Source organism: Equus quagga, chromosome 4 (assembly GCF_021613505.1).
Source record: "Equus quagga isolate Etosha38 chromosome 4, UCLA_HA_Equagga_1.0, whole genome shotgun sequence".
In the NCBI taxonomy this organism is placed as follows: domain Eukaryota; kingdom Metazoa; phylum Chordata; class Mammalia; order Perissodactyla; family Equidae; genus Equus; species Equus quagga.
In genome coordinates, this window is record NC_060270.1 from 22,550,311 (window position 1) to 22,571,797 (window position 21,487).

At 35.2% G+C, this 21,487-nt stretch overlaps 1 protein-coding gene across 1 annotated transcript in view; it reads left to right on the forward strand.

The window, feature by feature from the left end:
• Positions 1–15,529, forward strand: part of EAF2 (ELL associated factor 2) — a 41,523-nt gene extending 25,994 nt beyond the window's left edge. Inside the window, exons 5-6 of the mRNA XM_046659693.1 lie at positions 6,641–6,901; positions 15,144–15,529. Of these exons, the coding sequence (XP_046515649.1) occupies positions 6,641–6,901; positions 15,144–15,190 (308 nt within the window). The 3' untranslated portion in view covers positions 15,191–15,529. The remainder of the gene's footprint in view (positions 1–6,640; positions 6,902–15,143) is intronic.
• The last annotated feature ends 5,958 nt before the right edge of the window (positions 15,530–21,487 follow it).

The window sequence follows — 21,487 nt, forward strand, 5'->3', positions numbered from 1 at the left end:
GATAAGCACTCAGCCCAGGAAGCCTGTTCATTATCCCCCACTGCCCCAAGCACTCTCCTTGCCCTGTCACCCTAAGATTTGTCTGTTTCCTCTGAAGACATCCTGAGGCTAGGTGGCACTGACAAAGGGGATCTAACCACAATAGGCACCCTGCTAGGAAGCATGGTTATTCTCCCCACTGCATGCAGTGGGTAGCCAGCCACAAAAAATCTGCATGGCCCAGGAACCGTTCTGCATCCTAGCAGGCTAGAGACTCACTTTTTCCACCTACAGGCACCAGCCTTCCCCACCTATAGGTATCAGCCTTTTCCATCTGGTGAAGTCCCTTTCTTCCTTCAAATAGCACCCGCAGTGACCAGTGGAAATTCCAGATGCTAGAGATTTACTACAAAGACCAAGATAATACTACAAAGGCTCTGAAAATTAGGTTGTCATTTGAACCAAAGCCCACAAAAGTAAGCAAGGATCTGCACGCTAAAATAAAATTTGAAAAATAATAACAAGAGGAGATACCTACTGCTTTTTATCTGCTGAATATTTACAATGAAAGTTATAATGGGAGCTGGATTTTCCAAAATACTTAGAATATTTCAGGTCCCCATTAAGGGGGAGAGGGAACCTAAGTAAAAATACTTCATCAAAATGTTTTCTAGGACAACCAGGAAAAGAATGAAATTCATCTGGATGAGGTGATGTTGGTCAGATGGCAGAGTAGGAAATAGCAACCTTCATCCCCGCCCTGCCCCCGCAAAAACAAAAAATTAGACAGCTATCCATGAATGAAAATAGCCCTGGAAGGGCTCAAGAGTCCAAATAAGAACCTACAGCAATAGACCCTCATTCCACACTCCAGCTCTGTGGTGGCTCTGTAGGCATCTGCACATCAGACACCAGTGCCACCACCACTATGAGGGCACTCAAGAGCCCAACCCAGTGCCAAGAAGGATCCCCTCAGCCACAGGATCCCCATGGGAGAAAAAGAAATCAGGAGGACCCCCAATAGGCTTCAGCTGTGAAGACTCCAAAAGCCCTCGCTGCTGCTGTGGACACTTTCAGCCTTGGCTACTGAGGACATGTGCAGTCTTTGCTGACATTGACTTCAGCTGATGGGGCTGCACAGACTACACTTCTGGGCCTTTCCTGGAGCCAGAAATGCCACAGCCCACCAAGCCAGCACCCTTGCACCCACCCACAGGTGAAGGTCTTTTTCTGTCAAGACCAGTCCATAATGTTTGGAAGAAGTGACTGCTTCATCAAATGCACAGACATCAGCACAAAGCTACAAGAAACATGAGACATGAGGGGAAAATGACACCACTAAAGAAACACAGTAATTTCCCAGTAATGGACCCCAAAGAAAGGGAGATCTGTGAATTGCTGGATAAATAATTCAAAATAATTGTTTTAAGGAAGCTCTGTGAGAGCTGCAAGAGAAGACAGACAACAAAATCAGGAAAACAATATATAAACAAAATTAGAAGTTCAATGGAAAGATAGTAAAAAAGAACCAAACAAATTCTGGAACTAAAGAACTACAAGAATGAAATAAAAAGTGCAATAGAGAGCATCAGTAACAGACTTGATCAGGCAGAAGAAAGAATTTGTGAACTTGAAGATAAGTCATTTAAAATTAACCCGTCAGAGGAAAAAAAAAGATAAAAGAATGAAAAAGAATGTAGAGAGCCTACGTGAATTAGGGGATAGCATCAAGCAAAATGATGTGTAAATTATAAGAATCCCAGAAGGAGAAGAGAGAGAGAAAGGGACAGAAAGCTTATTTGAAGAAATAATGGCTGAAAACTTCCCAAATGGGGACATCTGGATATGGATATCCAGGTATATGAAGGTCAAAAGACTCCAAGCAATTTCAACGCAAAGAGGTCTTTACCAGGACGTATTAGAATAAAACTATTCAAAATCAAAGACAAAGAGAGAATTTTTTTTTAGGAAGATTAGCCCTGAGCTAACATCTGCCACCAACCTTCCTCTTTTTGTTGAGGAAGATTGGCCCTGAGCTAACATCTGTGCACATCTTCCTCTACTTTATATGTGGGATGCCTGCCACAGCATGACTTGATAAGCAGTGCATAGGTTGGCACCCAGGATCCAAACCAGTGAACCCCGGGCTGCCAAAGCAGAACGTGCAAACTTAACTGCTGTGCCACCAGGCTGGCCTCAAAAAAAGAGAGAATTTTGAAAACAGCAAGAGAAAGGAAACTCCTCAAATACAAGGGAAGCTTGATGGATTTTTCAGCAGAAACCTTGCAGGCCAAGAGAGAATGGGATGAACTTTCAAAGTGCTAAAAAAAAAACAAGAAAACCCTGCCACCCAGGAATACTTTAACTGGCCAAACTGTCCTTCAGAAATGAAGGAATTGTAAAGACTTTCCCAGATAAACAAAAGCTGAAGGACTTCATCATCACCAGATGTGCCTTATAAGAAATGCTAAAGAGAGTTCTTCAAGCTGAAATGGGAGGATGCTAATTAGTAACATGAAAACAAATGAAAGTATAAAACTTACTGGTAAAGTTAAATAATATTGTCAAATTTAGAATACTCTACTGTAATGGTAGTATAAATTGCTTAACTCTAGTTTAAAAGTTAAAAGACAAAAGTATTAAAAATAGCTATAGCTACAATAATTTGTTAATGGATATACAATTTAAAAAGATGTAAACATAAAATGTGGGGAGGGGAATAAAAGGGTTGAGTTTTTGTATGCAATAGAAGTTAAGTTATTATCAGCTTAAAAGAGACTTAGAACTGTAAGAGATTTTATGTAGCCTCATGGTAACCACAAAGCAAAAACCTCTAGTAGATGCACAAAAGATAAAGAGAAAGGAATCAAAGCATACCACTATGGAAATTCATCAAATCACAAAGGAAGACATCAAAAGGAACAAAGGAACTACAAAATGGCAGAAAACAATTAACAAAGTGGCAATAGTAAGTCCTTACCTATCAATAATTACTTTAAGTTGAAATGGATTAAATTCTCCCATCAAAAGACATAGAGTGACTGAATGGATAAAAAATAAGATCCAGCCATATGCTACCTACAAGAGACTCGCTTCAGCCTTAAGGACACATGTAGGCTGAAAGTGAAGGGATAGAAAAAGATATTCCATTCAAATAGAAACCAAAAGAGAGCAGGGGTAGCTTTACTTATATCAGACAAAATAGACTAAATTAAAAACTGTCACAAGAGACAAAGAAGGTCATTATATAATGATAAAGGGATCAATTCATCAAGAGAATATAACAGTTATAAATGTATATGCACCCAACAATGGAGCACCTAAATATATTAAACAAATATTAATAGATGTGAAGGGAGAAGTAGAGACAGCAATGCAATACTAGCAGGGAACTTCAACATTCCACTTTGAACAATGGATAAACTATACAGACAGAAAATCAATAAGGAAATATTGGATTTGAATTATACTTTAGACCAAATAGACCTAACAGACTTATATAAAACATTCCATCCAACAGCAACAGAATACACATTCCTCTCACGCAGATGTGGAACATTCTCCATGATAGATCATTTGCTAGGTCATAGAACAAATCTCAAATTTAAGCAGATTGAAATCATAGTAAGTATCTTTTCCCACAACAATGGTATGAAAATAGAATCAATAACAGGAGGAAAACTTGAAATTTGACAAATATGTGGCAATTAAACAACACACTCCTGAACACCAATGGATCGAAGAAGAAATAAAAAAAAATCTTGAAACAAATGTAAATGGAGATATAATATACCAAAACTTACGGTATGCAGCAAAAGCAGTTCTAAGACAGAAGTTTATAGCAATAAATGCCTAAAATAAAAAAGATAGATCTCAAATATTCTAACTTTACATCTCAAGGAACTGGAAAGAAAAAACTAAGCCCAAAGTTAGCAGAAGGAAGGAAACAATAAAGATCAGAGCAGAAATAAAAGAGACTAGAAAAACGATAGAAAGCTGAACAAAACTGAGTTGGTCTTTTTGAAAAGATAAAATTGACAGACCTTTAACTAGACTAACAAGGAACAAAAGTGAGAAGACTCAAATAAAATCAGAAATGAAAGAGACATTACAACTGATACCATAGAAATACAAAGATTCTTAAGAGACTACTGTGAACAATTATATGCCAACAAATTGGATAACCTAGAAGAAATGGATAAATTCCTAGAAACAACCTACCAAGACTCAATCATGAAGAAATAGAAAATCTGAACAGACCCAATCAATAAGGAGACTGAATTAGTAATCAAAAAACTCCTGGCAAAGAAAAGCCTAGGACCAGATGGCTTCGTTGGTGAATTCCAATGTGTAAAGAAGAATTAACACCAATCCTTCTCAAACTATTCCAACAAGTTGAAGAGGAGGGAACGTTTTCAGATTCATTTTATGAGGCCAGCATTACCCTGATTTCAAAGCCAGATGAGGACACTTTAAGAAAATTACAGGCCAGTATGTCTGATGAATATAGATGCTTATATGTTCCTCAACAAAATACTGATCAATCAAATTCAATGGCAGATTAACAGGATTATACACCATAACCAATGGGATTTATGCCTGGGATGCAAGGATGTTTCAACATATGCAAATCAATAAACGTGATACACCACATTAACAGAATGAAGGATAAAAATCGTATGATCATCTCAATGAAAACAGAAAAACCATTTGACAAAATTCAACATACTTTCACAATAAAACCTCTCAACATGTTAGATATAGAAGAAATATATTTCAACATAATAAAGACCATGTATGACAAGCCTACCCCTAACATCATGCTCAACAATGAAAGGCTGAAATCTTTTCCTCTAGGATCAGGAACAAGACAAGGGTGCTTACTCTCATCACTTCTATTCAACATAGTACTGGAAATCCTAGCTAGAGCAATTAGGCAAGAAAAAGAATTAAACAGCCTCCAAATCAGAAAGAAGAAATAAATTTGTGTCTGTTTGCAGATGACATGATTTTCTGTATAGAAAACCCTAAAGACATCACTAAAAAACTATTAGAACTAATAAATCAGTTCAGTAAAGTGCAGGATACAAAATTAGCATACAAAAATCAGTTACATTTCTATATACTGACAATAAACTATTGAAAAGAGAAATATGTGAAATAAGGTACACAGGCAAATACTGTATGATCTCACTTATATGTGGGATCCAAAATAAAAAAAGTCAAACTCGTAGAAACAGTGTAGAAGGTTGGTTGCCACAGGATGGAAGGAAGGGTAAAAAAGGAGATACAGGTCAAGGGGTATGAACTTTTAGTTTATAAGATGAAAAAGTTCTGGGAATCTAATGTACAGTATGGTATCTATAGTTAATAATGCAGTATTGTATATTTGAAATCTGCTAAGAGAGCAGATCTTATGTTCCCACCACACACAGACACACACAAAAAGAGTAACTATGTAAGGTGATGAATGTGTTAATTACTTTGATTGTGGTAATCATTTCACAAAGTATATGTATATCAAAGCATCACATTGTACACTTTAAATATATACAATTTTATTTGTCAATTATACCTCAATAAAAATGAAAAAAAGAAGAAATTCGTCTGTCTGGATTGCATTGCATGATATGTATTGGGGGAATAAGAAAAGAATTGGAGGATGGTTTCTGCTGAAATAGATTTTAATTTTTACAGTTTTAATTTTTCAAATTCTTTATTGTGTGTTATTTGAATTACTTGTATTTTTTTTTAAGATTAGCACCTGAGCTAACAACTGTTGCCAATCTTTTTTTTTCTTCTTTTTCTTCTCCCCAAAGCCCCCCAGTACATAGCCATATATTCTAGTTGTGAGTTGTGCCTCTGGCTGTGCTATGTGGGATGCCACCTCAGCATGGCCTGATGAGCGGTGCCATGTCCACGCCCAGGATCCCAACCTGTGAAACCCTGGGCCACCGAAGCGGAGCACACAAACTTAACCACTCGGCCATGGGGCCGGCCCCCAAATTACTTGTATATTTAAGTATAGTGGTATAAATAAATGCAGTGTTTAGATTTAGACATTACCTATGTCTTAATTTTCATAATCCCAGCATTGAAGTGTGGTTTGGATTGATAGCAGAGGAGCTTTTTATTTTGGGTGGAGGATGTCCTTGGACTGTGTGTGTATGTTGTCCAGAAATGGAACAGAGAGGAAGAGGTGCTATCAGACAAGAGCCAGAAAGGAAAAGTTTGGGTCTAAGGGTACAGTTTTTGCTGGAAAAATTGCTTTTTTTTTTTTTTAACTCTTGGTTGGATGGTAACAACGAGTGTACTCAAGCTCTAACAATAGATGAATTTGGTGTTAAATCTAAAATTCCAGTTTCCAAGCGGAATTTAAAATCATATATGGTCACAAGAAAGTGTTAGCAGTGATTATTCCTGAGGAGTAGGATTAAAGGAATTTGAGGAGGAGGTAGGAAGAGGCATGTTACTTTTCATTTTGTACTAGTAGAGGAGCTTTTTAAATAAAATGGTTGAAGTGCTGTAAATGTGTGTTTAGTCTTATTTATTCCTTATCAACAATTTCTTAGAAACTAATACATTCAAATTTTATTTTATTTAATATTTATATTTAATAGTATTTATTCTACATATCTATTAACTTCTGTTTTATTTTCAGAACTGAAGGCAGAAGCTAGTCTAATGGACCAGATGAGTAGTTGTGATAGTTCATCGGATTCCAAAAGTTCATCATCTTCAAGCAGTGAGAATAGTTCCAGTGACTCAGAAGATGAAGAGTGCGGATCTTCTCCTTCTGATCCAGGGAATTATGTCTCAGGACATTCCACCATGTCTGCCATGCCACAGAGCAGGATTCCTGATATAGATGCCGGTCATAATAGATACCATGACAACAGTGGCCTTATGATGAATACTCTAAGTAAGTATACATAAGCATAAGTAGTTGGAAAAGTAAGAATTCACAGTGGAGCCATACTGATTATGATCTAAAATTTGGATAAAGACTCCTATTTTATTCATTTGTTGCTTTTAACCATTGCCTTATTGAATTATTTATTTTCTTTTGACTCCATGACATAATGCCTAATTGGTTTTTCTCTTATCTTTCCAGATACTTTTCTCTCTCCTTTCCTAGTTTATAATCTTCTACCCAGTCATTAGAGCTGAAGTTCCGCAAGGCTTTTATCCTAGGTCCTTTTTACTTTTTATTCCGTACTCTTATCCTAGATAATCTCCTCCATATTTCTGTTTCAATCAATATAGTTATGTATAGATAACTTGTAACTTTGCATCTCAGACCTCTGACCTCTAGATACATAAGTCCAACATCATCTCTTAGTCAAAGATATTTCAAATTTACTTTGTCCAAAACCAATTTATAATCTTTGGCTGACCTTGTTTCCTCTTAGTAAAAGGCAAGATTCATCTAATTATGCAAACAAGAAACCTAATTGTATTCAAGGATTGACTTCCTCTCCCTCTTAACAGTATAGTCAATCCTTCACCAAGTCCTATTTATTTAGCCTCCTTAATATTTCTCAAATTCATCTACTTCTTTGCATCCTTACTACCATCACTCTAGTTAAACTCACCATTATTTCTTGCTCTACCTATGCAATGGCTTCCTAACTGGTTCACCCCTTATCTACTCAAACCCATTTTTTATCCATAATGTACATTGCAGCCATATTGATCGTTTCATAATTCAGATATAATTTGTCACCTCTCCTGCTTTAAACTTTTCAATAGCTTATAATTTCTTTTAGGATAGAGACAGAACACCTTAACATTATGGTCTTGCTGTTTCTATTCTAGCAACGTTTGCCTTCTTTTTGCCACTATACTCAAATACTTTCACCTACCTCAGAGCCCTTATGCATGCTGTCCATTCAGCCATAAACACTTCCTTCTTTTCATGTCGTTAACCTTTTCTCCTTTAGATTACAGTTCAAGGTTTACTATATTAAGGAAGTCTTCCTTGACCATCTTGACAAGATCAGCTCCCTTTTTTTAATAGACCTTCAGAAAAATATCTTCTTTATGTCAATTGTCACAATTATAAATTTATATTTATTTGTATGATTTTCTCTCTTCTTCTAAAATACAAGCTCCAGGAGGACAGCAATCTTGTTTATTTTTACTTATCATTGAATACTAGCACCTGGCACAGTACCTGATACATAGTAGATGCTCAGTAAATACTTTTTCATGAAGGAATGCAAATTGATACTCTCTGGGAGAGAATGGAACTTTCTGTATGTTTAAAACTAGTCTCACTGTGTTAATTAATAATGATAAAGTAAGCAGCTAGGAAATACTGACTAGTTCTAGCCTGATAACAGAACGAAACAAAGAAGGAGCCAGGACCGGGTGGCAGGGAGTTAGAAAACTATCAGTAGTTAGTTAGGGACCAGGAAAGGTCTTTTGACCTTCTATCACTTGTGTCTTTAGTGCTATTATTTCTAACTTGAGAGGTAAAATTGGAGCGTCTGATTTCTTGAATGGCCAAATAGTGACAAAAGTTTCAGTTCACCAGGAGGATAAACAATTATGAATTTGTATGCCCATAATATGTCTTCACAATGTGTCTACATATATACAAGCGTACCTCAGAGATATTTCAGATTTGGTTGCAGACCACTGCAATAAAGCAAGTATCAATAAAACAAGTCATGTGAATTTTTTGGTTTCCCAGTGCATATAAAAGTTATGTTTACACTATGCTGTAGTCTGTTAACTGTGAAATAGCATTATGTCTAAAAAAACAATGTACATACCTTAATTAAAAAATACTTTAGGGGCAAGCCCCATGCCCTAGTGGTTAACTTCAGCGGACTCCACTTCAGAGGCCCAGATTTGATTCCCAGGAGTGGACCTACACCACTCACCAGTGGCCATGCTGTGGGGGTGACCCACATACAAAACAGAGGAAGGTTGGCATGAATGTTAGGCAAATCTTCCTCAAGCAAAAAGAGGAAAATTGACAACAGATGTTAGCTCAGGGCCAATCTTCCTCAAAAAATACTTTATTGCTAAAAAATGCTAGCCATTATCAGAGCCTTCAGTAAGTCATAATCATTTTGCTGGTGGAGGGTCTTGCCTTCATGTTGATTGCTGCTGACTGATCAAGACTGGCCCAGAGCTAACATCCATGCACATCTTCCTCTACTGTATATGTGGGACGTCTGCCACAGTATGGCTTGACAAGTGGTGTGTAGGTCTGCACGTGGGATCTTAACCAGTGAACCCCAGGCCACCAAGGCACAGTGTGCCAACTTAACCGCTGCACCATTGGGCTAGCCCCCACTGGAGTAGCACTTTTAATTTCTTTCAAGAACTTTTCCTTTACATTTGCAACTTAGATAACTGTTTGGCACAAGAGGCCTAGCCTTGCTGCTCATCTTGGCTTTTGACATGCCTTCCTCACTAAGCTTAATCATTTCTAGCTTTTGATTTAAAGTGAGAGATGTGTAACACTTCTTTTCACTTGAACACTTAGAGGCCATTGTAGGGTTATTAATTGGCCTACTTGCAATATTGTTGTGTCTCAGGGAATAGGGAGACTCGAGGAGAGGGAGAGAGACAGGGAATAGCCATTTAGTGGAGCAGTCAGAACACACACAATGTTTATCAATTAAGTGCACCGTCTTACAGTGGCATGGGTCGTGGCACCCCAAAACAACTATAATAGTAATATCAAAGATAACTGATCATAGACCACCATAACAAATATAGTAAAAGTGAAAAAGTTTGAACTATTGAGAATTACCAAAACGTGACCCAGAGCCATGAAATGAGTAAATGCTGTGGGAAAAATGCACCAATAGACTTGCTCCATGCAGGGTTCCCACAAACCTTCAATTTGTAAAAAATGCAATGATTGTGAAGCTCAGTAAAGCCAAGTGCAAGTAAAACGAGGTATGCTTGTATTAAAATATGTAGTTATATATGTGTGTGTATATATAAAACAAAAATTGACAGAAATAGGAGAAATTGACAAGTCTGTTATAATGGGAGATTTAAAGCATCTGTATTCAATCAGACACAATTTAGTAAGAGTGTAAAATCTTTGAAAACATAATTAACGTGCTTGTTCTAATAGTAAATACATAGAATCCTACAATCCAAAAATGTGAAGTGGGCTTTTTTTTTTTTCCTGCTTTTTCTCCCCAAATCCCCCCAGTACATAGTTGTATATTTTAGTTGTCATTCCTTCTAGTTGTGGCATGTGGGACACCACCTCAGCATGGGCTAATGAGCGATGCCATGTCCACGCCCAGGACCTGAACCAGCAAAACCCTGGACTGCTGAAGCGGAGCACGCAAACTTAACCACTTGGACACGGGGCCGGCCCCTGAAGTGGGCTTTTTTTAAAGATATATACAAAACACTTAGAGAAATTACTTTCTGCTAGGACAAAGGAAATAATGTTTTCCAAAGAAGTTATATTTTATTGATCATGTTATGACTATAATACAATGAAAATATAAATAAATAACAAATTAGTTTAAAATACCTACCTAGAAACTTCAAAGCACATGCTTAATAACTTACCTGTTAAAAAGAAACTACAATGGGGGCTGGCCCTGTGGCCGAGTGGTTAAGTTTGCGCGCTCCGCTGCAGGCGGCCCAGTGTTTCATTGGTTCGAATCCTGGGCGCAGACATGGCACTGCTCATCAAACCATGCTGAGGCAGTGTCCCACATACCACAACTAGAAGGACCCACAACGAAGAATATACAGCTATGTACCGGGGGGCTTTGGGGAGAAAAAGGAAAAAATTTTAAAAATCTTAAAAAAAAAAGAAACTACAATGAAATTACAAAATATTCATAATTAAGCAATATCAAAAGTAATATATCTCAGCACTTTTGGGATACAGCTAACATGATACTTATAGGGAAATTTATATCTTCAAAATGTTCTTTTTTAAAAAAACATTTAAAATAAATGAGTGAAAGTTCACCTTGAAGAACTAGAATAATAACATCTTAAAGCAGAGAAAGAAAGTAATATAGATTAGAATCTAAATTAATGTAATAGACAACAAAGAAACGTTAGAAGATCAACAAAAGTGAAAGTTATTTCCTTGAAAACTAATAAAACAGACCGACCTCAAACAAGGGCTGATGAAGAAAAAATGAAAAAGCACAAATAAGCAATATTAGGAATGAAAAAGTGCTTAAAATTATAGCTATATATACTTTTATGTTTTAAATTATGAGAATTTTATTTCAGTAAATTTGGCATAGAAATGGGTGTTTTTCTAGAAAAAGTATAATTTACCAAATCTGACTGAAAGAGAAATGGAAAGCCTGAGGAAACCAGTAAGAATTAATGTCTCTTATTCCTCCACCCTATCTCCATATCCTCAAGATGCTGAAAAACTGAAGATAGTTTTATGGATGAATTTTAACAAATCTCAAGAAACAAGTAATTCTTATCTTTTACAAACTGTTTCAGAGAATAGAAAAGTAGGGAAAGCAACCCAATTTTTTTTTAAGAATTCTAGGATAATCTTAATATCACAACTGAACAGGAACAAGACAAAAAGCGTCATAGACCAATTTCACTTAAGAACGTGCATGCAAAATTACTAAATAAGATATTAGCAAATTGAATAACTAGTATACTTAAGCAAGCTAAATCATGACTAAATAAGGGTCTTCACAGAAATGTAAGCAATGTTCAGTATCTGAAATGATATCAATATAGTTCACCACATTAACAGATTATAGGAATAAAACCATATGATCATTTCAACAAATTTGAATTTGATAAAATTCAATATTTATTAATTTAAAAACTTTTACCAAAAGAATATAATGGGATTTCATTATCTTCATAAAAGTTAATTACAAAAAACAAAACTACTGCCAACATTGTACTAATAGAGACTCTAGAAGCATTCCCAGTCAAGTCAGGAAGAAGACAAGGAGGACTAATATCATGATTTCTATTCAACATTGTACTGAAGGTTCTTGCAAATGCAATAAAACAAGTGAAAGACATGAAATAGAAGAATTGGAAACAAGAAATAAAATGCTCCTTAATTGTAGACAATGTAATTGCCTACACAGAAAATCCAAGAGAGTCAACAAACTATAGAAAGAAAGAATGAAAGAATTTGGAAAGATTGTGGATGCAAAATTATATGCAAAAGTCAGTAGTAATCTTGTTATACCAGTAGTAACCACTTAGAATTTGTTTAAAGAAAAATAGTGAATTTCTTTTCCTGACATATTCTATCCAAACTAGAAGTTTCCTACTAAGAGGAAATAAACTCTCTTACTCTAATTATCCTATTTCTCAACCTTATCAGAAGCAATGCCCTCTTTTATAACAGATATTTTTAAATCCCCTTTATTGTTTTGAAATGAATTTTATAGCTTAATATCGCCTAGGTACATACATCTTTGAAAATAATTAATGTAATATTGAGACAAAATAAAAATAATTTATAGTAAAGTAATATATATTTTACTTTGTAAGTGTTCAGACATGGCTATACCAGAAGACATAATGAAGTAGCCATCTGTTGGCACTTACTTTTAATGAATAAATTTGGAATTAGGAAATGCAAGATAACATTCAACTCATATGTCAACAATTTTTCTTTTTATTTAACTTGTTGAAATAAGGACTGGAAGAGTGTATACATATATATTCGTAGAATTGCATATACAGACAAGTATTGAGGTCCTGTATTGCTGACACAAATAGTGAGCAGCATTGATATTACTAATGTTTCCAAAATGATTAAAAAAAGAAAATCTTTGTAAAGTTCTGAAAACAACAAAGTAGAGTCTTCTTTCAGTTTACATGATAGTTGCATACTTGTAAATTTCAGTGAATTTTAAATCTCTGCAAAAGAATACTTTTAGTTTATAAAAATGCAATTAGGTTCTGACCTTAAAATTATAAACAGGTCTTCCAAGTACATTAATATCCTACAGAACTTTGGAAAGTTTTTCAGAATGTAGAAGAGTTCTTTATTGTGCATGACTGATTCCTAAATTGCAAGACATTTAGCATTCCTAAATTCCCCTCCCACTATGCCTCTAGCAATCTGCTAATCACTGGGACGAGCAACCCCTCATGTAATTGTCTGTAACGTCTCCTGGGGGTAGTATTACTCTCCTTGAGAACCATTGGTTTAGATGTCTGCATTTGCTTTGGGTAAACTCTCTTTTTTCCACATCGTAATTACCATTTTGATTGAAAACATATTTCCTTTACTAAGCATCTCATATTCATATCTTATATCTCATATCTTCAAAACTGACTGAACATTTCAACTAACAGTATGGTGATACTGTGCGTATAACCTCCATAGCATGAAGTCTGTTAAGGAAAGTGGAACTCAGAACGTTTGGGTTGTGTCACTTGAGAATCTCATATTACAGGCATCATATCAAATTGAACATTCTTATGCCATACAATAGTTGTATAACGAGTGGAAACTTAAGCTTGAAAATGATAAAATAGTTATGGGAGCCAGATGCACAAAAGAAACTTTAGCGTGTTTCTTTATCAAATGATGTAATCAGTTCTGGAGTTCATGGACTGAGATATCTTACAACTTATATGTGGCCTACAAACTAGTCCTCTTAAATTGGTATTAACTTCAAAATATGCCGTCTTTTGTTGATTGTGGAGTAGTTAAAAAATATAAGAATTATTTAACCATTGTAATTTACTACCCAAATGATTTTATCCCATAGTTTCAAATAAACCTGCATAATCCATGACTCCCAATTCTTTATTTCCAGCTTCAGTCTCTACCGTGAGCTCCAGACTTGTATATCCAGTTGCCTATACTATATATACTTAAATATTTACAAGGTATCTCAAATATACCATTCAAAAATTGAACATGTGATTTTTTCTCACACAATCTTAGTCCTCAGGTGTTTCTCATCTCAGTACATGATACCGCCATTTATCCAGTTGTTTGGACCAGAGACCTGGGTGTCATTCTTCACTTTTCTCTTTCTCTCATGCCCTAAATCCAATGCTTTGATAATCCTGTAAGCTCTATCTTAAAAGTATATTATAAATCTGACCAATTAGCACCACCTTTCCCTGAACCACCTGAGTCAAAGCCAATATTATTTCTTATGTGAGAAACTACATAGACTCATAACTGCTCTCCCTGATTCCATGTTTCTTTCACACCATTATAGTCTATTCCCTGATATACAATAGTGTTCAAGCCATTTGCTTGCTTCAAATTTTCCAATGAATTCCCATTATATTTCAAACAAAATCCAAAGTTTTTACCTTGACCTAGAAACCATCATCTTCTGGATATCTTTCTGACCTCACTTCCTACCATTCTATTCCTCATTCATTCCAATCCAGCCACAGTGGTCTTCTTGCAGTCAGAGAACATAACAAACATGCTTCTGCCTTGGGGCAATTGTATTTGCTGTTCCCTGAGCCTGGACACTTCCCTCACCCTTCATATTTTCATGACTTTCTCTCTATATTTGGATCTCTATTCAAATTTCACCCCTCAAGGAGGCCTTCCTAACTGCCCTACCTAAAATAGCACCTCCCGCCACTCTCCCCATACTCATCTTCATTTTTTCATAGTATTTATCCCTACTTGGCATTATGTTATATATTTGTGTATTGTCTCTCTCCCCCACTGGAATGTAAGTTCCATGACTGTAAGCACATGGGTGAATTACAAAAGTGATCAATGATGAGTTACTCTTAACAACACTATTTAATGATTTTGACTGAATTTTAAGTAAAAAAACTATATAACATTTTTTTTCACTCTTCAAAATGATATAGTCTAATCTTCTAAACCACATTTGCTCTCATTTCCTGATGTAATTAAATCAGTGGTGTAAAAAGAGGGGTGATGTTGGTCTGTGAAAGAAGACTAAAATGGATGCCGGGTAATACAAAAACTAAGCTGAAGATTGGTGGTTTATTTTTTCTTTACAGGCAGTATTAACTATATGAGTTACTAATGATGTGACTAAGTTAGAGGATAAGCAATTTTATTATTAATGACAAAATGCTGGCTAAAAGGATCACTTTTGGGTTATATTTTGCATAATATTTATGTTATCCAAAAATAAATCTATTAAATAGTAAAATATTAAATATTTAATTGCTACAGTTTTGCTATTTTTCTATTTTAGGAAATGATTTGCAGCTGAGCGAATCAGGAAGTGACAGTGATGACTGAAGAAACATTCAACTATAAATATAAAATTTACAAGACGTGTGATTATTTTATATTAAGAATAAATATTCCTAAGACTGAGAAAAGTGTATCTTAACTTTTGATGATAAAAGAAATTAAATTTGATTCAGAATTTTCAGTTGTTATATTTTTGATCTTCTGTGAGTACCAGCATTTTCATGTGTTTTTCATTTAATTTTAACAAGACTTTTTTGAAGTTTTACAGAGAAGAAAAGAGACTCAGAGGTTAGGTAACTTGCCCACGTACTGTTAGTCAACAAGTGGTAGATCAGGTGTCCTAGGGTTCAAGTTCAGTGCTCTGTTCTGTACTACCCTGATGTCTCCAATTGTGAAATGTCAACACTGTTGGTTTATAATAAATGTCCATGGTTGCAATTAAATCTCTGAGCCTTTTCTATCTAATAGTCCTTAAATTTTGGTTGAGATATTTAAATTCTTGACAAAATTAAGCTATACTTTAGGGCAAAACTAAATAATTGTTTTAATGAAACACCTGTTCTCTTATCTCTTACAATGTTTTTTATTATTTTCTTATGTCACTTTTGAGAGAAAAATAAGCAGTTAAGGGGATAAATAATATTTACATGTATAATATTTTTGAGTTTGGGGAAAATAATAAATATTAGATTATAGTCGAAAGCCACTGACCAGTAGCAAATTTTTTTTAATTAGTAAACTTCATTTTTTGGAGCAGTTTTAGGTTCACAGCAGAATTGAGCAGAAAGTACAGAGAATTCTCACACACTCTTTGTCCCCACATGTGCACAACCTCCCCCGCTATAAACATCCTGCACCAGAGTGGTGCATTTTTTACAATTGGTGAACCTACATGGACACGTCATTACCCAAAGTCCATAGTTTACATTAGGATTCTCTCTTTGTCTTGTACATTCCGTGGGTTTTGACAAATGTATAATGACATGTATCCACATTGTAGTATCGTACAGAATAGTTTCACTGCCCTAAAAATCCTCTGCTCTGCCTGTTCATTCCCCGCCGCCCTCAACCCCTGGCAACCACTGATCTTTTTACTGTCTCATTAGTGTTTCCTTTTCTAGCCTGTCATATAGTTGGAATCATACAGTATGCAGTCTTTTCAGATTGGCTTCTTTCACTTAGTAATATGCACTTATGTTGCTTCATGCACTTGTCATTTTTGTGGCTTGATAGCTCATTTCTTTTTAGCACTAAATAATATTATGTTGTCTGGATGTACCACAGTTTGTGCATCTACCCACCTGCTGAAAGAATCTTGATTCCTTCCAAGTTTGGGGAATTATGAAAAAGTTTTTTATTCAATTTCACCTGTTACCATAGGAATTTCTGGAGTTATGGTGTTTAAACAAAAAAATCCCTAAATTTTGGTTTTAGTCTCTCCCACTTTCTTCTTTCTCCTTTCTCTCTCTTGCCTACCTTCAGCTAATCTATTTTTGTCTTCACCTTTATTTCTGTTTTATTCATCAGTGTTTATCTGAGTATCACAACTATGTCGTTTATTATTTAACTAAAGCAAGCTCAAATATTGAACGTAGCTAGTAATACATGCTTATCGTTTTAATGTAGGAATACAAATTATAATGTTTTTACTGAAAGTTGTTATGCTGAGATTTCTATTATTAGTGTTTACCTTACCAGAAATTAATACATGGTAATATGAGCTGATAATGCTGGCTATGTCATACCCAGTATGTTCACAAACCATACCTCCTACAATCTAAACAGCTCATCCTTCTCTTCTTCCTATTTCCCCCATAAATGAAACATGTTCTTATGGATTTTTTAATGTTTTTTATGGATTGAATACCTGGTATACCATTCTCTATACCCCTTAAGGGTAAATATAAGTACCTTAAAAAGGAATGAAATACTATCTCCTGTGCTTTCTTGTATCTCTTTTTGTTTTTTTTTCCTTAAAGATTGGCACCTGAGCTGACATCTGTTGCCAATCTTTTCCTCCTCCTCCCCCTCCCCTCTCTTCCTCTCCCTCCTCCTCCTTTCTTCTTCACCTTCTTCTCCCCGAAGCCCCCCAGTACATGGTTGTATATTCTAGTTGTACATCCTTCTTCTTGTACTATGTGGGATGCCACCTCAGCATGGCTTGATGAGCAGTGACGTGTCCTCACCCAGGATCCAAACTGGCGAAACCCTGGGCAGCTGAAGCTGGGTGCGTGAACTTAACCACTTGGCCACAGGGCCAGCCCTTGTATCCCTGTATCTCCTTATTTGATGCATTTCCAGACATTGAAATGTAGGGAGTTGTGGATGAGACAAGTTCTCAGATAAGAGGTTCTCTGCCAGAACCATCTGATGATGATCCTGACATGATTCTAAGCACATATCTTTTTTTCTCTCAGCTTTATTGAGATATAATTGACATATAACATTGTATAAGTTTAAGATGTATAACATGATGATTTGATACATGTATACATTACAAAATGATTGCTACAATAAGGTTGGTTAACATAAGCACATATCCTTTTAGTTTGACTTGAGTGGTTTGATGAAATTGATGATGGTATAAGCATGAAACTAGGAAAAGTAAGTTAGCTACAAAGGAACAAAAATTAATGGGCATTGAACTATTCCATAACACTACATTAAAACTCTAAAGTTAGTAAAGCTGCATCTGCATAAGGGTATGAGTATCAGTGTGACCTATGAATTATATATTCATCAAATGTCATCCATAATTTGGTAAGAAGGCATTCTTAGACATGTCAGAATTCAGGAATTATTTATGTACCATTCTTATAATAATTACTTTAGTAATTTCCAATTTATTAATAGTAAAAATTAAGAACTCAAGAATGGAAACCAGAAACCTGTAATAAATTCACAAAAAATTAAGAGAAAGGAATCCAAACATAATACTAAAGAAAGACATCAAACCACAAGAGAGCAAGAGAAGAAAGGAACAGAGAAGAACTACTGAAACACCCAGAAAAAAAGTAACAAAATGGTAGTAAGTACACACTTATAGTAGTTACTTTAAATGTCAATGGACTAAATGCGTCAATAAAAAGGCATAGGGTGGCTGGTTGGATTAAAAAAACATGACCCATATATAAGCTGCATACAAGACACACACCTCAGACCTAAAGACACTCACAAACTGAAAGTGAAGGGATGGAAAAAGATAGTCCATGCAAATAGCAATGAAAAGAAAGCTGGGTAGCAGTACCTATATATCAGACAAAATAGACTTTAAAACAAAAACAAACAAGAGACAAGGGCACTACATAATGATAAAGGGAACAATCCAACAAGAGGATATAATACTTGCAAATATATGTGCACCTAACACAGGAACACCTAAACATATAAAGCAATTATTAACAGACATAGAAGGAGAAATAGACAGTAACACAATAATAGCAGGGGACTTGAAGACTCCACCTACACTAGTGGATAGACCATCAAAACAGAAAATGAATAAGGAAACATTGGTCTTAACTGACACATTAGACTAGATGGACTTAGTAGATATATACAGAACATTCCATCCCCAAACTGCAGAGTACATATTCTTTTCAAATGCACATGGAATATTCTCCAGGATTGATCACATATTAGGCCACAAAACAAGTCTCAACAAATTTAGGAAGATTGAAATAATACCAAGCTTCTTTTCTGAGCACAACAGTATGAAACTAGAAATCAACTACAGGAAGAAAATCAGAAAAGCCACAAAGATGTGAGATTAAACAGAATGCTACTGAACAACAATTGAGTCAATGAAAAAATAAAAAAATACCTAGAGACAAATGAAAATGAAAATAGGACATACCAAAATTGATGGGATACAGCAAAAGCGGTTCTAAGAGGGAAGTTTATAGCAATACAGGCCTATCTCAACAAACAAGAAAAATCTCAAACAATCAATAGTGCACCTAAAGGAATGAGAAAAAGAACAAAGCCTAAACTCAGTAGAAGGGAAGAACTGATAAAAATCAGAGAAGAAATAAATGACATAGAGACTTAAAAAACAATGGAAAAAAATCAAAAAACCAAGACCCAGTTCTTTGAAAAGATAAACAAAATTGAGAAACCTTTAGTTAGACTCACCAAGAAAAAAAGAGAAGGCTCAAATAAAATCAGAAATGAAAGAAGAGAAATTACAACAGACACCTCAGAAATCCAAATATTATAAGAGAATACTATGAAAAGCTATACACCAACAAATTGGGTAACCTAGAAGAAATGGATAAATTCTTAGAATCATACAACCTTCCAAAACTGAATTAAGAAGAAATAGAGAATTTGAATAGAGCAATCATCAGTAAGGAGATCGAAATAGTAATCAAAAATTTCCCAAAAAGTAAAAGTCCAGAACCAGAGGGCTTCCCTGGTGACTTTTACCAAACATTCAAAGAGGACATAATACCTATCCTTCTCGAACTCTTCCAAAAAATTGAAGAGGAAGGGAAAGTTCCTAACTCATTCTATGAAACCAACATTACCCTGATACTAAAACCAGACAAAGACAACACAAAAAGAGAAAACCACAGGCCAATATCACTGATGAACATCAATGCAAAAATCCTCAACAAAATGCTAGCAAATTGAATACAACAATGCATTAAAAAGATCATACATCATGATCAAGTGGGATTTATACCAGGGATGCAGTGATGGTTCAACATCAGCAGATCAATCAACATGATACACCACATTAACAAAATGAAGACTAAAAATCACATGATCATCTCAATAGATGCAGAGAAAGCATTTGACAAGATACAGCATCCATTTATGATAAAAACTCTAAATAAAATGGGTATAGAAGGAAAGAACTTCAACATAATAAAAGCCATATGTGACAAACCCACAGCTAATTTCATTCTCAATGGAGAAAAACTGAAAGCTATCCCTCTAAGAACAGGAACCAGGCAAGGATGCCCACTTTCACCACTCTTATTTAACGTAGTATTGGAAGTCCTAGCCAGAGCAATCAGGCAAGAAAAAGAAACAAAAGGGATCCAAATTAGAAAGGAAAAAGTGAAACTATCACTGTTTGCAGATGACATGATTTTATACACAGAAAACCCTACAGAATCCACCAAAAAAACTTTTAGAAATAATAAATGAATATGGTAAAGTTGCAAGATACAAAATCAACATACAAAAATCAGTTCTGTTTCTATACACTAATAACTAAGTAGCAGAAAGAGAAATTAAGAATACAATCCCATTTACAATTGCAACAAAAAGAATAAAATACCTAGGAGAAAACTTAACCATAGAGTGAGAGATCTATACACCGAGAACTTTAAAACATTACTTAAAGAAATAGAAGACACAAAGGAATGGAAAGATATTCCTTACCCATGGACTGGAAGAATTAACATAGTCGAAAGTCCATACTTCCTAAAGCAATCTACAGATTCAATGCAATCCCTATCAAAGTTCCAATGACACTTTTCACAGAAATAGAACAAACAATCCTAAAATTTATATGGAACAACAAAAGACCCTGAATAGCCAAAGGAATCCTGAGAAAAAAGAACAAAGCTGGACATATCACATTCCCTGATTTCAAAATATACTACCAAGCCATAGTAAACAAAATAGCATGTACTGGCACAAAAACAGACACACAAATCAATGGAACAGAATCAAGATCCCAGAAATAAACCCACACACCTATGGACAACTAATTTTCGACAAGGGAGCCAAGAACATACAATGGAGAAAGGAAAGTCTCTTCAATAAATGGTGTTGGGAAAACTGGACAGCCACATACATGCAAAAGAATGAAAGTAGACCATTATCTTACACTGTATGCAAAAATTAACTTAAAATGGATTAAAGACTTGAATGGAAGACCTGAAACCATGAAACTTCTAGAAGAAAACATAGGCAGTACGCTCTTCAACATCAGTCTTAGCAGCATATTTTCAAGTACTATGTCTGACCAGGCAAGGGAAACAATAGAAAAAATAAACAAATGGAATTACATCAAACTAAAAAGCTTCTGCACAGCAAAGGAAACGATCAATAAAATGAAATGACAGCATAACAATTGGGAGAAGATATTTGCAAACCATGTATCTAATAAGGGGTTAATATCCAAAATATATAAAGAACTCATGCATCTCAACAACCAAAAAACTAACAACCCAATTAAAAACTGGGCAAAAGATCTGAACAGACATTTCTCCAGAGAAGATATACAGATGGCCAACAGGCATATGAAAAGATGCTCAGCATCATTAACTATCAGGGAAATGCAAATCAAAACTACAATGAGATATCATCTCACTCAGGTCAGAATGG